Source organism: Mastigoproctus giganteus, chromosome 9 (genome assembly GCF_048544385.1).
Source record: "Mastigoproctus giganteus isolate SK-2022 chromosome 9, ASM4854438v1, whole genome shotgun sequence".
In the NCBI taxonomy this organism is placed as follows: Eukaryota; Metazoa; Arthropoda; class Arachnida; order Uropygi; family Thelyphonidae; genus Mastigoproctus; species Mastigoproctus giganteus.
In genome coordinates, this window is record NC_143583.1 from 59,656,246 (window position 1) to 59,674,340 (window position 18,095).

Below are 18,095 nucleotides of genomic sequence, written 5' to 3' on the forward strand. Positions count from 1 at the left end.
GACTGTTAGTAACCCTGGGTATAACCCCCATGTGCAAGTCCTGAAATATAGCACCTTGCACATTGTAGGTGACGATCCAGGTGCAAACCAACGTAAGCAGGGGTCGAGGTGTGGCGTCCACACCACACGGAGGAATGCTGCACCTCTGTATTACCAGATAATACTAAGTGGTAGATGACTTTCATCAACTGGTGCAATACCACCACTTTGTTATTGGTTGAAAGTGATGGAACCAATGTTTAGTCCCCAGAGCAAAGCTCCGGTAAATCCTCCCCCATCTCTTCCATCATGCAGTATGATTGATGGCTTTTGAGGTTATGATGGACATCATGGTGAGATCCAATGTTCTTTACATTTCGAGGGTACAGCTCTAAAACTGTGTTTGCATGCTGGCTGCAAGTTAGTACACTGGATCGAACCTGTTGGTAACTCTCTAGGAGGCTTCCAGATCAGCTAGGGTATAATCTCGCTGCCTTTACTCTGCCAGATAGTGACTGGAGGGGATCCGAGTAGTGTGTATGCAGGGGACGTTGTCAAGGCCATGTTACTAGCATTAGCATTAGTAGAGGCATATGATGCAAGAAAGCAAGCTTATGCAGCATCAGCCAAAAAAAAAAAAAAAAAAAACCCTTCCACTTCATCCCTCAGTTCGTTCAAAATACCTGTCCAGCTGAGCCTTAAATATATTTAGGCTATCAACTTCCACAACAAGGGATGCAAGTCTGTTCCAGCAACCAACTACCCGCTGGCTAAAGACAAATTTCCACACATCTATCCTATTTCTGTCTTTCCTCAATTTGAATTTATGCCCTCTCAGGTGATTATTCTGAGCAAGAGGCAGTATCCCATCAGCATTGAGCATGCTCAAACCATTCAAGGCTTTGTACACCTCTATGAGATCACCTCACCGGTGCCCAGTCTCCAGACTACTATAATTTGCAAAACTTAAGCCTTTCTTCGTAAGAGCAACCCTTCGTTCCGTTCACTAACCTTGTTGCCCTTCTCTGTACTCATTCCAGCAGCTCTACATCCTTCTTGAAATGAGGCCTCCAGACCTGTATACAGTACTCAAGGTGTGGCCTGACCATTGCCTTATACAAGGGAATAATCACCTCCTTATCCCTGCTAGAAAAATTCCTGTATATCATTGACAAGACACCATGAGCTACTCTTGCAGCCTGTATGCACTGCTCAGAGAACTTCACATCTGCCTGCACAATTACTCACAGGTCCTTTTCATTCTCTACCACTGTCAGTGTAGTATCACAGAGTTGATACATTGCTCTGGGGTTGCTGTATCCCATATGTAGTACTTTACATTTGACAATATTAAACTTCATTTGCCACCTCTCAGCCCATCTGCTCAGCCTTTCCAGAACCTGTTGCAGCAGCATAGCATCAGTAGTGTCCTTAGCAACCCTGCCAACCTTTGTATCGTCTACAAACTTGGACATTAAGCTTGATATACAATCATCAATATCATTTATAAATACAGAAAACAACAATGGAACCAACACAGAACCCTGAGGGACGCCACTAATAACATTAATAACACTAATAACATTGCTGATGCTATTGAGGCAGTGTTAGGTGGGGCAGAAAACTGCTAGATTGGGTAGGATACAAGGACTAATAGATTAAAAGTAGCCACTGGCAGAGATGAAAGTGATTCTTGCATTGCTTCTATTGGAATGAGCAGAAGCCTGCAAAACAAGATGCAGGATATTTCAGAGACTGCTGGAAGTCATTGCGGTACAAGTAAACACATGGGTTGTGTTAGGGTAGCTAAGAAAAAGAACAGATGCACGTATACTTGCATGTACACCAATGCTAGGAGTTTCGTAAATAAATTTGATGAATTTGAGGTATTGCTCAAAGCATCAAAGGCAGATATTGTTGGGATATCAGAGACGTGGTGTCACACAGATATAAGGAATGCAGAAACTGGAATTTGGGGAGTACAACGTCTACAGAAAGGATAGACAGGATAGGAAGGGAGGAGGGGTTATGCTATTAGTTAAGAAACACATAAAATCCAAGGAAGTGAAGCCAGTCGACATTGCTGGACAGTGCAGTGTCGAGTCAGTTTGGTGTGACATAAGCAATGGGAGATCAAAATTGAGAGAGGAGTGTGCTATAGGCCTAATGACTCTGATGTGTATAATAAGAAACTGTACAGGGAAATAGAGTGGGCCTGTAAATCAGAGAGTCTTATAATGGGGGATTTTAATTTCCCAGATATTGACAGCAATTTGTGGGTTGGTCACACACACTAGCAAGGCTTTTGTGGATTTATTGGATAATTGTTTTCTATATCAGCATGTTCGGGAGGTAACTAGAGGAAGTAATACTCTTGATTTGATTATCAGTAGTGATTCTTCATGCATTAAGAATCTGCAGATAGAGGAACCCCTAGGTGGCAGTAATCACAGTGTGCTGAAGTGGGATTTACTCAAAGAGGTAACTTCCATTAGGGGTAAAGGGAAGGGTTATTGCTTTTGTAAAGGCGACTACGATGGTGTAGAATAGGGGAAATAGGGGTAGAATTTTTTTCAGCCTGGACTGTACTTGTTAACAGGAGAGATTGCTTCTACAGGGATGGGATACACTTAAATAGAAAGGGTGCAAGAATATTTGCTGATGCTATCGAGGCAGTGTTAGGTGGGTCGGAAAACTGCTAGCTTGGGGGGAAACAAAGACCAATAGATTGACAGTAGCCACTGGCAGAGGTGAAAGAGATTCTTGCACTGCTTCTATTAGAATGAGCAGAAGCCTGAAAAACAAGATGCATGGTATTTCAGAGACTGCTGGGAGCCATTGCGGTACAAATAAACACATGGGTTGTGTTAGGGTAGCTAAGAATAGAAACAGGTGCAGGTATACTTGCGTGTACACCAATGCTAGGAGTTTAGTAAATAAATTTGATGAATTTGAGGTATTGCTCAAAACATCAAAGGCAGATATTGTTGGGATATCAGAGACGTGGTGTCACACAGATATAAGGGATGCAGAACTGCAATTTGGGGAGTACAACGTCTACAGAAAGGATAGACAGGATAGGAAGGGGGGAGGTGTTATGCTATTAGTTAAGAAACACATAAAAACCAAGGAAGTGAAGCCAGTCGACATCGCTGGACAGTGCAGTGTGGAGTCAGTTTGGTGTGACATAAGCATTGGGAGATCAAAATTGAGAGTAGGAGTGTGCTATAGGCCTAATGACTCTGATGAGTATAATAAGGAACTGTACAGGGAAATAGAGTGGGCCAGTAAATCAGAGAGTCTTATAATGGGAGATTTTAATTTCCCAGATATTGACTGGAATTTGGGGGCTGGTTACTCACACACTAGCAGGGCTTTTGTGGATTTATTGGATGATTGTTTTCTACATCAGCATGTTCAGGAGGCAACTAGAGGGAGTAATACTCTTGATTTTATTATCAGCAGTGATTCTTCATGCATTAAGAATCTGCAGATAAATGAACCACTAGGTGGCAGTGATCACAGTGTGCTGAAGTGGGATTTACTGAAAGAGGTAACTACCATTAGGGGTAAAGGGAAGGGTTATTGCTTCCGTAAAGGCGACTACGATGGACTGAGACAGTATTTAAATTCTATACAGTGGGACCAACTGATGATGTTACCAACAGCAAATTCAAAATGGGAAGTATTCAAAGAACTTATCTTGGAAGCTACTAGGCTTTACATACCAACTAAGAAATATTGTTCAAGGTTTAGGCCAAAATGGATGTCAGATGAACTAATGAGGCATATGGCAGAGAAGAAAAATGCATGGGATACTTACAAATTAACACATGACACAGAAGCCTATGATAGATACAAGTTGATATGCAACCAAGTTACAAAGGAGGTCAGGCAGGCGAAGGCAGATTACGAGAAATCCTTGGCAAGGGATGCAAAGAAAAACAGCAAAGAGTTCTTTACTTATTTAAACTCTAGAAGGAAGGGGATGAATCAGATTGGTCCACTTGATATTGATGGGTCAAGTGTTGATGATCCTGCTCAGGTAGCTAACAAACTAAATGAATATTTTGCATCGACATTCACACATGAGGAGTTATTCAGCAAGGGGAATGCCAGAGGTGTATTCAACTCTGGCAGTAAGCTACAGAATCTTGAAATAACTGGGAGTAAAGTGGAGGAGATACTGTTGAAGATAAACACGAGAAAGGCACCCGGGGTGGATGAGATCTATCCAGTTATATTAAAGGAGGCAGCAAAGGAAGTAAGCAAACCCTTAGCCATAATTATGAGAGCTTCCTTGGACTCAGGGGAGGTACCCATAGACTGGAAATGTGCAAATGTGACCCCAATTCACAAAGGAGGATCAAAGGCTGACACAAGTAATTATAGACCTGTGAGCTTAACTTCTGTTCCAGGAAAATTAATGGAGGCACTGGTTAAAGAAGCACTGCATGATCATTTAGACAAGACTTCAGTTATAGCTCAGACACAGCATGGTTTTGTTAAGGGGAAGTCTTGCCTGACCAACTTGATTGGATACTATGATGCAGTCACAAAAGAACTGGATGCAGGGAATAACTTTGATATTATATACTTGGATCTTAGAAAGGCTTTTGATACTGTTGCACATGGAAGACTGCTACACAAATTGGAGCAGTGTGACATTGGAGGCAAATTGCTGCTATGGATAAAGGGGTGGTTGAGTGGGAGAAGACAGAGAGTGGTAATCAATGGACACTGCTCATCGTGGACTAATGTTATTAGTGGAGTCCCTCAGGGCTCAGTGTTGGGTCCATTATTGTTTTCTGTATTTATAAATGATACTGATGATGGTATATCAAGCTTAACGTCCAAGTTTGCAGATGATACAAAGGTTGGCAGGGTTGTCAAGGACACTACTGACACTATGCTGCTGCAACAGGATCTGGAAAGGTTGAGCAGATGGGCTGAGAGGTGGCAAATGAAGTTTAACATTGACAAATGTAAAGTACTACACATGGGAAACAGCAACCCCAGAGCAACGTATCAACTCTGTGGTACTACACTGACAGTGGTAGAGAATGAAAGGGACTTGGGGGTGATTGTGCAGGCAGATATGAAGTTCTCTGAGCAGTGCAGACGGGCTGCAAGAGTAGCTCATGGAGTATTGTCAATGATATACAGGAATTTTTCCAGCAGGGATAAGGAGGTGATTATTCCATTGTATAAGGCAATGGTCAGGCCACACCTAGGGTACTGTATACAGGTCTGGAGGCCTCATTTCAAGAAGGATGTAGAGCTGCTGGAACGAGTACAGAGAAGGGCAACAAGATTAGTGAATGGAACAAAGGGGTGCTCTTACGAAGAAAGGCTTAAGTTTTGCAAATTACAGTGTCTGGAGACTAGGCACCAGCGAGGTGATCTGATAGAGGTGTATAAAGCCTTGAATGGTTTAAGCATGCTCAATGCTGATGGGATTCTTCCTCTAGCTCAGAAAAATCACCTGAGAGGGCATAAATTCAAATTGAGGAAAGACAGATGTAGGATAGACGTGCGGAAATTTGCCTTTAGCCAGCGGGTGGTTGGTTGGTGGAACAGACTGCCATCCCTTGTGGTGGAGGTTGATAGCCTAAATAAGTTTAAGGCTCAGCTGGACAGGTATTTTGAACGAACAGAGGGGTGAAGTGGAAGTGGGGTTTTTTTTTTTTTTTTTTTGGCTGATGCTGCATAAGCTTGCTTTCTTGCATCAAATGCCTCTACTAATGCTAATGCTAATGGTCTGAGACAGTATTTAAATTCTATACAGTGGGACTAACTGATGATGTTACCAACTGCAAATTCAAAATGGGAAGCATTCAAAGAACTTATCTTGGAAGCTACTAGGCTTTACATACCAACTAAGAAATATTGTTCAAGGTTTAGGCCTAAATGGATGTCAGATGGACTAATCAGACATATGGCAGAGAAAAATATGCATGGGATACATATAAATTAATACGTGACACTGAAGCCTATGATAGATATCAGTTGATCTGTAACCAAGGTGGTTAGGCAGGCGAAGGCAGATTACGAGCAATCTTTGGCATGGGATGCAAAGAATAACAGCAAAGAGTTCTTTACTTATGTAAACTCTAGAAGGAAGGGGATGAATCAGATTTGTCCCCTGATATTGATGGTTGAATTGTTGATGATCTTGCTCAGGTAGCTAACAAACTAAATGAATATTTTGCATCGACATTCACACATCAGGAGTTATTCAGCGAGGGGAATGCCAGAGGTGTATTCAACTCTGGCAGTAAGCTAGATAATCTTGTAATAACTGAGAGTAAAGTGGAGGACAAATTGTTGAAGATAAACACAAGAAAGGCACCTCGGGTGGATAGGATCTATTGTTATATTAAAGGAGGCAGCAAAGGAAGTAAGCAAACCCTTAGCCATAATTATGAGAGCTTCCTTGGACTCAGGGGAGGCACCCATAGACTGGAGATGTGCAAATGTGACCCCAATTCACAAAGGAGGATCTAAGGCTGACACAAGTAATTATAGACCTGTGAGTTTAACTTCTGATCCAGGAAAATTAATGGAGGCACTGGTTAAAGAAGCACTGAAGGATCATCTAGACAAGACTTCAGTTATAGCTTGGACACAGCATGGTTTTGTTAAGGGGAAGTCTTGCTTGACCAATTTGATTGTATACTATGATGTAGTCACAAAAGAACTGGAGCAGTGTGGCATTGGAGGTAAATTGCTGCTATGGATAAAGGGGGTGGTTGAGGGGGAGACAGAGTGTGGTAATCAATGGACACTGCTCATCGTGGACTAATGTTATTAGTGGAGTCCCTCAGGGTTCAGTGTTGGGTCCATTATTGTTTTCTGTATTTATAAATAATATTGATGATGGTATATCAAGCTTAATGTAAAAGTTTGCAGACGATACAAAAGTTGGCAGGGTTGTTAAAGGCACTACTGACGCTATGCTGCTGCAACAGGATCTGGAAAGGTTGATCATATAGGCTGAGAAGTGGCAAATGAAGTTTAACATTGACAAATGTAAAGTACTACAGATGGGGAAACAGCAACCCCAGAGCAATGTATCAACTCTGTGTTACTAAACTGACAGTGGTAGAGAATGAAAAGGACCTTGGGGTAATTGTGCAGGCAGATATGAAGTTCTCTGAGAAGTGCAGACAGGCTGCAAGAGTATCTCATGGTGTCTTATCAATGATATACAGGAATTTTTCTAGCAGGGATAAGGAGGTGATTATTCCCTTGTATAAGTCAATGGTCAGGCCACACCTCGAGTACTGTATACAGGTCTGGAGGCCTCATTTCAAGAAGGATGTAGAGTTGCTGGAACGAGTACAGAGAAGGGCAACAAGGATAATAAAGGGAACAAAGGGTTGCTCTTACAAAGAAATTCTTAAGTTTTTCAAATTAGTGTCTGGAGACTAGGCACCGGCGAGGTGATCTGATAGAGGTGTATAAAGCCTTGAATGGTTTGAGCATGCTCAATGCTGATGGGATTCTGCCTCTTGCTCAGAATAATCACCTGAGAGGGCATAAATTCAAATTGAGGAAAGACAGAAGTAGGTTAGATGTGCAGAAATTTGCCCTTAGCCAGCGGGTAGTTGGTTGGTGGAACAGACTTCTATCCCTTGTGAAAATTGATAGCCTAAATAAATATAAGGCTCAGCTCGACAGGTATTTCAAACGAACGGAGGGGTGAAGTGGAAGTTTTTTTTTTTTTTTTTCCTGGCTGATGCTGTAGAAGCTTGCTTTCTTGCATCATATATGCCTTTACTAATGCTAATTCTAATTAGTCCACGATGAGTAGTGTCCATTGATTACCACTCTGTCTTCTACCCCTGAACTATCCCTTTATCCATAGTAGCAATTTGTCTCCAATACTGCACTGCTCCAATTTGTGCAGCAGTCTTCCATGTGCAACAGTATCAAAAGCCTTTCTAAGAGCCAAATATATAATATCAAAGTTATTCCCTGCATCCAGTTCTTTTGTGACTGCATCATGGTATCCAATCAAATTGGTCAGGCAAGACTTTCCCTTAATAAAATCATGCTGTGTCTGAGTTATAACTGAAGACTTGTCTAGATGATCCTGCAGTGCTTCTTTACCCAGTGCTTCCATTAATTTTTCCGAAGCAGAAGTTAAACTCCCAAGTCTATAATTGCTTGTGTCAGCCTTTGATCCTCCTTTGTGAATTGGGGTCACATTTGCACATCTCCAGTCTATGGGTACCTCCCCTGAGTCCAAGGAAGCTCTCATAATTATGGCTAAGGGTTTGCTTACTTCCTTTGCTGCCTCCTTTAATATAACTGGATAGATCCCATCCACCCCAGGTGTCTTTTTTTATGTTTATCCTCAACAATTTCTCTTCCACTTTCCTCTCAGTTATTACAAAATTATTTAGCTCACTGCCAGAGTTTACTTCACCTCTGGAATTCTCCTTCCTGAATAACTCCTCACGTGTGAAGGTAGATACTAAATACTCATTTAATTTTTTAGCCACCTGAGCAGGATCCTCAACTTTTGAACCATCGATATCCAATGGGCCAATCTGATTCATCCCTTTCCTTCTAGAGTTTACGTAGGTAAAGAACTCTTTTCTGTTTTTCTTTGCATCCTTTGCCAAGGATTTCTCATAATCTGCCTTTGCCTGCCTAATCTCCTTTGTGACTTGGTTACATACCAGCTTATATCTATCATAGACTTCTGTGTCACATGTTAATTGATATGTATCCCATGCATTTATCTTCTCTGTCACATGTCTAATTAGTTCATCTGACATCCATTCATGCCTAAACCTAGTACAACATTTCTTAGTTGGTATGTAAAGCCTAGTAGCTTCCAAGATAAGATCTTTGAATGCTTCTCATTTTGAATTTGCTGTTGGTAACATCATCAGTTTGTCCTACTGTATAGAATTTAAATACTGTCTCAGACCATCGTAGTCACCTTTACGAAAGCAAAAACCCTTCCCTTTACCCCTGATGGTAGTTACCTCTTTGAGTAAATCCCACTTCAGCACACTGTGATCACTGCCACCTAGTGGTCCTTTATCTGCAGATTCTTTATGCATGAAGAATCACTACTGATAATCAGATCAAGAGTATTACTTCCTCTAGTTGCCTCCCGAACATGCTGATGTAGAAAACAATTATCCAATAAATCCACAAAAGCCTTGCTAGTGTGTGTGTGTGAGTGACCAACCCACAAATTCCAGTCAATATGTGGGAAATTAAAATCCTCTATTGTAAGACTCTGATTTACTGGCCCACTCTATTTCCCTGTACAGTTTCTTATCATACGCATCAGAGTCATTAGGCCTATAGCACACTCCTACTCTCAATTTTGATCTCCCAATGCTTATGTCACACCAAACTGACTCGACACTGCACTGTCCAGCGATGTCGACTGGCTTCACTTCCTTGGATTTTATGTGTTTCTTAACTAATAGCATAATCCCTCCTCCCTTTGTATCCTGTCTATCCTTTCTGTACACATTGTACTCCCCAAATTCCAGTTCTGCATTCCTTATATCTCTGTGACACCACGTCTCTGATATCCCAACAATATTTGCCTTTGATGTTTTGAGAAATACCTCAGATTCATCAAATTTATTTACCAAACTCCTGGAATTGGTGTACATGCCAGTGTACATGTCAGTATACATGTACCTGTTCCTATTCTTAGCTACACTAACACAACCCATGTATTTACTTGTACCACAATGACCCTCAGCAGTCTCTGAAATATCCTGCATCTTGTTTTCCAGGCTGCTGCTCATTCCAATAGAAGCAGTACAAGAATCACTCTCACCTCTGCCAGTGGCTACTGTTAATCTGTTAGTCCTTCTATCCCCTCAAGCTAGCAGTTTTCTGACCCACCTTAACACTGCCTCGATAGCATCAGCAAATATTCTTGCAACCTTTCTATTTAAGTGTATCCTATCCCTGTAGAAGCAGTCTCTTCTGTTAACAAGTACAGACCAGGCTGAAAAAAATTCTATCCCTTGAGCCTTGCACAATCTTTCCAGGGGTGAATTGATCGACAAGGCTCTCATCATATACTCTCTCCTATCGTGTTTGGGCAGAATTGCAGACACTTTCAAATTCAACCCTAATTCGCGGCTTTTTTTCAACAGTGACCCGTACTTGTTAAGTAATTCTGCTAGTCTTCTACTCTTAATATCATTAGTGCCAACGTGTACAACAATATAACCTTTTGTGCCTTAAAAGATGATATCCGCTCTACAATGTTATCAACCTTTGCCCCTGGCAGACATACCCTGGTCCTGTTCCACCTATCCTCTTTACAAAGCATGTTTCCCGTTTCCCTAACAATAGTCACCAACAACTACTAGTTCCTGTGGGACCAGCACATTCTGCCTTCGGGGTTGCCGCTGTGTTTTTTGATGACAAAGTGTAAGCTCTTTTTTGATGTGGGCAGCTGAGAGCTTGATGGGCCCCTCAATTTAGATCCTTCGAGGGCATCCACCCTGTCCTTCAAGCTCTCTGAGCTTGAAGAATGCTGAACAATGCTGAGCTTGCTTGCATCAAATGTCTCTACTAATGCTAATGCCGAGTTGTCGCCTGATTTCTTTACACTCCGTACATCGTGCACACACAACGACAACCCCCATGGCAATATCATGTCCCGTACCCGATTGCTCTGCAAACATCAAGCAAACAGTGCATTTTATAAGGCTGTGAGTCAGAGGACAACTGCCCCCCTCAGTTCTCTCCTGAGCCACAACACTCCCATTAGCTTGAGCCTTTTGCTTTACTGCTCTGGTCTGAGTCATGACTTCGATTTAATTTCAATAATTTTTTTTTTTTGCCATGCTACTGGCATAAATTTTAATTTAGTTTATTTTATGCAACATTTAGTGGAATATGTATAATTGCTGCTACTGATTCACAATACTAATTTTATCTTTATTTTCTTCTTATTTCTTTCATTATAACTTGTTTAACTTTACAATATATATATATATATATATATATATATATATACATATACACACACAGGTAATTCCCGCTTTACGAGTTCCCGGATTTACGAGTTTTTTTTTTTTTTTTTTTTCCAAGTATCAACCAAATCGAAAATACGAACATTAATTGCAAAAAATTAATGTTAAACATTCATAAATATTGCATTTCAAACCACGTATGTATCCCCCTTTAAGATATTAATCCGTTCCATTGTAATGTGGAACTGATATCACATTGTTTTTTTTTTGGTAATTCATTCCACGACCTTGGAGGTTGAAATTTTCGCTATATAACTCTAAAAGGTCGTTTTTAAAGTGTAAATTGTATTAGTTACCAATTCAAATCATTAAAATGCACCAAACTTTCATCATTATCATATGTTCTGTTATAAAAACCAATTTTGAATGCTTTTGTAATATTTTTCTAAAGCACATTTCTGGAGGATACTACCATAAAACATAAAAACAATTTACACTTTCTGGTTTATTGGGTTTTTCTGTTACTACAAGCAATTACAAACGGCTAGTAAACTGGATGTTACTGCATTTGCGAAAATACCGATAGCTGGAATTGTGTGGTTTTTTACGTTATTATGGTGAAGTGTGTTCCCTCTTTACTGAAATCTTCAATCGTATAAAAAACATAAATAAAATTTCAGAATCTTCTCTTCATTCCTTTTTTTTTTTTAAGCTTCCTAAACTTGTTACTCTGTGCAAATTGTGTTCGTTGCAATTTGTGTGTTCCATTAAAAAAAATGCTTATACATGCTATTGAAATTTAAAAAGAAAAGAGAAGGTTATCTTGGAAATAAACACCTCTTGAAGCATTTCTGAAGAAGATGACTCCTTGTCAACAAACCAACAAGTACTGAGCCAATAATGAGTGATCAACGAGTGTGCATTTAGTCGATGATGAAGAATAAATATTCTTTAACATTTGTAAGTCATAAATAATTTAGGCGCCTCCGTAGCCAGGTGGGAAGGAGCAGCAGTGCATAGCACACGCTTCTTGTTTAGACCGAGGTTCGAGCCCGTCACCACCAAATATGGAGGATGCGGAAAGGTCAGGGAATGACCACCGCATATCCTGGAGCAATATGGCCTTAGTTGCTAATGCTCCTAAAAACCAAAAAAAAAAAAACAACATAAATAATTTCCCTATTATTATAATTTGCTTGATTTTACAGGCTACGTTTTCATTTCTTTGGATAAATCAATCATTGTTTAAACATAAACTAATTAGCTAACTAATTTCATTGCTGATAACGTAACCCCTGTTTTTAACATTGTCTATGGGAAATAACTTCCCATAAATTCCGAGTTTAGCAGTATTAGCATTAGCATTAGTAGAGGCATTTGATGCAAGAAAGCAAGCTTATGCAGCATCAGCCAAAAAAAAAAAAAAAAGTAACATAAATAAATAAAAATAACCACTTCCACTTCACCCCTCTGTTCGTTCGAAATACCTGTCCAGCTGAGCCTTAAACTTATTTAGGCTATCAACTTCCACGACAAGGGATGGAAGTCTGTTCCACCTACCAACTACCCGCTGGCTAAAGGCAAATTTCCGCACATCTATCCTACATCTGTCTTTCCTCAATTTGAATTTATGCCCTCTCAGGTGATTATTCTGATCAAGAGGAAGAATCCCATCAGCATTTGAGCATGCTCAAACCATTCAAGGCTTTGTACACCTCTATCAGATCACCTCACTGGTGCCTAGTTTCCAGACACTGTAATTCGCAAAACTTAAGCCTTTCTTCGTAAGAGCACCCCTTTGTCCCATTCACCAATCTTGTTGCCCTTCTCTGTACTCGTTCCAGCAGCTCTACATCCTTCTTGAAATGAGGCCTCCAGGCCTGTATACAGTACTCTAGGTGTGGCCTGACCATTGCCTTATACAAGGGAATAATCACCTCCTTATCCCTGCTAGAAAAATTCCTATATATCATTGACAATACACCATGAGCTACTCTTGCAGCCCGTCTGCACTGCTCAGAGAACTTCATATCTGCCTGCACAACCACCCCCAGGTCCCTTTCATTCTCTACCACTGTCAGTGTAGTACCACAGATTTGATACGTTGCTCTGGGGTTGCTGTTTCCCATATGTAGTACTTTACATTTGTCAATGTTAAACTTCATTTGCCACCTTGAAGCCCATCTGCTCAACCTTTCCAAATCCTGTTGCAGCAACATAGTGTCAGTAGTGTCCTTGACAACCCGGCCAACCTTCGTATCGTCTGCAAACTTGGACATTATGCTTGATATACCATCATCAATATCATTTATAAATACAGAAAACAATAAAGGACCCAATACTGAACCCTGAGGGACTCCACTAATAACATTAGTCCACGATGAGCAGTGTCCATTGATTACCACTCTCTGTCTTCTCCCCCTCAACCACCCCTTTATCCATAGCAGCAATTTGCCTCCAATGCCACACCGCTCCAATTTGTGCAGCAGTCTTCCATGTGCAACAGTATCAAAAGCCTTTCTAAGATCCAAGTATATAATATCAAAGTTATTCCCTGCATCCAGTTCTTTTGTGACTGCATCATAGTATCCAATCAAATTGGTCAGGCAAGACTTCCCCTTAACAAAACCATGCTGTGTCCTAGCTATAACTGAAGTCTTGTCTAGATGATCCTGCAGTGCTTCTTTAACCAGTGCCTCCATTAATTTTCCGGGAACAGAAGTTAAACTCACAGGTCTATAATTACTTGTGTCAACCTTTGATCCCCCTTTGTGAATTGGGGTCACATTTGCACATCTCCAGTCCATGGGTACCTCCCCTGAGTCCAAGGAAGCTCTCATAATTATGGCTAAGGGTTTGCTTACTTCCTTTGTTGCCTCCTTTAATAGAACTGGATAGATCCCATCCACCCCAGGTGCCTTTCTTGTGTTTATCTTCAACAATTTCTCCTCCTCTTTGCTCTCAGTTATTACAAGATTCTCTAGCTTACTGCTAGAGTTGAATACACCCCTGGCATTCCCCTCGCTGAATAACTCCTCATGTGTGAATGTCGATGCAAAATATTCATTTAGTTTGTTAGCTACCTGAGCAGGGTCATCAACAGTTGACCCATCGATCTCAAGTGGACCAATCTGATTCATCCCCTTCCTTCTAGAGTTTACATAAGTAAAGAACTCTTTGCTGTTTTTCTTCGCATCCCTTGCCAAGGATCTCTCGTAATCTGCCTTCGCCTGCCTAACCTCCTTTGTAACTTGGTTACAGATCAACTTGTATCTATCATAGGCGTCTGTGTCACGTGTTAATTTGTAAGTATCCCATGCATTTTTCTTCTCTGCCATATGCGTCATTAGTTCATCTGACATCCATTTAGGCCTAAACCTTAAATGGAAATGGAGTTTTCGCTTTACAAGCGCACGTTGGGAATGAATTAACTCGTAAAGTCGGGAACTACCTGTATGTGTGTGTGTATATATATATATATATATATATGTGTGTGTGTGTGTACCAGGTGGTTATAAAATAAGTTTCCCTATTCAGGAGACCCTAGTGTCAAAACGGTTAGAGATAGTGCAGTGAAATTTGGTGGGTATGTCATTTAGGCTATGGGGAAGCGATTTGAAGAAGAAGAAAAAAAATTGTTCAAATTTCTGCCACCAGGGGAGAAATTGGCACTGTATATATGAGATGGAATACTTAACTTAGGATTAGATTTTAATATCAGAACTTAGAAATATACAGATATTGTTCTATGTGCTTTCCTTCACTTAAGATGACATTCTGAAAACGGAAGATGCATGTGACACAGTTTCGCATAGCATCTCTTTGGGGATGTTTGCTATATGCTGTTTAATGCTTGCTTTAAAATCGACAAGCATCTGTATGCTGCCATGGTAAACTCTGTCTTTCAGGTATCCCCATAGCCAAAATCACATTGATTGAGATTTGCTGATCGGGCTGGCCAGAAATGTGGAAAGTCTCTAGAAATTATGTGATCATTTTCAAATGTTGAACGGAGCAGTTCCTTCACTTGTCAACCAACATAGGGAGGGACACCATCTTGCATGAACACTATGGTCTCCAAGCATTGCCTTTCTTGCAGAGTGGGAATAATGTGATCTCTTAGAAGAGTGCAGTACCGTACACCTTACGGGACCATGAGGTGTAGACTCTTCCAAGAAAAATGGTCTGATTATAAACTCTGCTCTGAATCCACACCATACTGTAACATATGGACTTTGTAGCGGTCTCTCATGCACAGCAGATGGATGAGAAGTTCCTCATATTTGGCAGTTTTGTGCATTCACATTCTGACCTGAAGACCATTTTAACCGCCACTTCATCCACTACATCCATTCCAATACGTGGTCATCCCCTGCCTGGAATTACACCTAACTCCACAGTCGCTTCAAATTTCATTATTATTTTTTGAAGCCCCACTGATGTCAAAGTTCCTTTAAGCAAACATTTAAGTTTCTGATATTCATGTAATGCTGCATTCTGGTAGAACAGTTTTACTAAAAGAGCACGTTCCTCTTTTGTACGAGCCATAATGGTTATTGACGGTGGCGTTGGCCATTCTGCTTTTATCTAACAGGTTGTCATTTGCATAAGCAGTGTGTCTTGAAGTAAATGACAACTTTTACGTATGTACAGCACTGCTTTCCCCTGGTGGAAATTTGAACTAATTTTTTTTTTCTTTTACAAATCGCTTCCTCATACCCTAAATGACATACCCACCGATTTTCACAGTGCTAACTCTAACCATTTTGACAGTAGGGTCTCCTGAATAGAGAAACTTATTTTATAACCACCCGGTGTGTGTGTGTATATATATATATATATATATTGACAAAATAACTTTGTGTATTAATTGTCAAATGCTAAAGGCTAAAACTTTCAATACTTTCTTAAATATATAGTCAAACTTTTGAGTAGTTTTAGAAGTGAACAATTATTGTTTAATTGAAATTATACATGCAGAGAACCTGTCAGATCTATCTCAACTATTACTATTGTAGCCTTCCACTTTAATGTGGTAGTTTAATTTTTTGTCACGTAAACAATATGGTAAAACTGAAACTAGCACATTGACTTGGCCAGTGCATCTGCTACAGAAATCAAATACCCTTTGTTTCATGTTTAATTCTAGTACAAAATGTGTTTTTGTATCTATTATTATTATTATTATTGATGTAAAATTGTTTCTTGTGTAAGTTTTTATTATTATTTATGAGTTTATTTCTTTATATATGTGGCAAAACATATTAATGCATGCACATATGTAAGTTTGAATTTTCATGCTCTTAACACAACAGTTTTCTAAACTCAAAAAGGAAGTAACTATTATTTCCCTGTAAGGTGTATAACTTTGAGTGTAATGTGTTTTTTTTACATGCTATTTTCATCAAAACATAATTTTTATTAGTTCCACTGAAAATTAAAAAGCAAATTCAGACACCCTTCACACTAAATTTTTGTGCAAGGAAAAACAAATTTTTTAAAGATAAATATTTATATGCTACAGTAGAAGGGAGCAAGGCAGTTTCTGGAATGTCATTCCACCTCATCCTCTTAGTTATTAGGTTCTCTGCAATGACTTTACCTCCCAAATAAATGCATTCATGTTTATACATTAGTTTTGTGTTTTTTTTAGTATTTGTTCATTTGCACAATTCATAAAGTGCCCTTTTTGCAAACTACTGCCTTCTTAATATGAGTAGTTAATTGACTAACTATAAAGTTATAATTTGAATTTGATCTCACTTAGATTCCTTTAAAAAAATTCATATAGCATTGTTGCAATTTCTTTTTTATTTGAATATTTTCAAAATATTATTAATAACTTCTGTGTTTTTTATTGCATTTTTGAAAGTTTCTGTGAAAGATTGTTAAAGATACATAATCGTCATAATGATGTTGTCCAGACAATGGCTCAAGGAATAGTGGAGCTTAAAGAAACCCAAGATGTGGATCAACAAACAGAACACAGTATTCAGTATTTCTTGGACAGATTTTACATGAGTCGAATCTCAATTCGTATGCTTATAAATCAGCACAGTAAGAAATGTTTCTCTCTCTTTTTTTTTTTTTTTTTTTTTTTTTTTTTTTTTGGGATAAGGTGGCTTCAGACATGCATTTTATTTTTTTATTATTATATTATTAAATTTTTTTTTGGTGAATTGAATCTGTACAGGAGAATGGAAAGCTATAAACTTAAATGCTTTAGTTGTTTATAATTTGATTGTTGACTGTAAAATGAAAATTGTTATTCTAGTTTTGTTTTTATGTTAGTTTTCTTTGGTTTTAACTCGCCCCCCCCACCACAAAAACTATAGTTTTCAAGATCCAGATGTGATGTTTCTCTGAAAGATGGCAGACGACTGTTAAAGCATTTGTGTAGAATATTACCTACCGTATTAATTTTCCATTATAAAATGAATTGATTTATTAAATCTAACAATACAAGTCTTAAAAAAAATGATTTTCACATTACTCAACAGTTTCAGTGATAGATAAAATTATGGAAAATTTTTTCCAGTTTAAGAGGGTACACAAAGCCAAAAATACCAGCAAGAATAAGGCAGTGATTACGCTACTGTATAAGGCAATGGTTAGGCTACATCTTATGTATTGCATACAGGCCTTCAAGCGTCATTTTAAGAAGGATGTGGATCTGTTGAAATGAGTTCAGAGAAGAGGAAGGGATTACCGAAGGGAACAAATGGTACCCTTACCAAGAAAGCTTCAGTTCTGCAAGTTGCATCATCTGGAAACTGGACACCTGTGAGGAAATTTGATTGAGGTGTTTAAGGCTTTGAATGGATTGAGTAAGCTAAATGTTAGTGGCATCCTTACTCAGATAACCCACATAAGGGTACATAAATTTAAATTAAGGAAGGATGGCCGACCGGGCTAGCCAGGTGGGTAAAATGCCTGCCTGGCAACCCAAAGGTCGTGAGTTCGATTCCCGCCTCGGGCTTGGATCAGAGTAAATGCAAAAACTTTGGGAGGTGCATTATGGCCACAGAAGCCGATGCACCAACAACTAACAAAAAAAAAAAAAGGATGTTGCAAAATAGATGTGAGAAAATTTGCTTTCAGTTGGCAGGTAGTTGATTGTTTGTTGGAACAAACCTCCATCTG

General features: G+C 39.4%; 1 protein-coding gene across 1 annotated transcript in view; it reads left to right on the forward strand.

Annotated features, from left to right (window-relative positions):
• Positions 1-18,095, forward strand: part of Pdk (pyruvate dehydrogenase kinase) — a 218,202-nt gene that overhangs the window by 45,058 nt on the left and 155,049 nt on the right. The window contains exon 4 of the mRNA XM_090381828.1: positions 16,825-17,009. Within this exon, the coding sequence (XP_090237954.1) occupies positions 16,825-17,009 (185 nt within the window). The remainder of the gene's footprint in view (positions 1-16,824; positions 17,010-18,095) is intronic.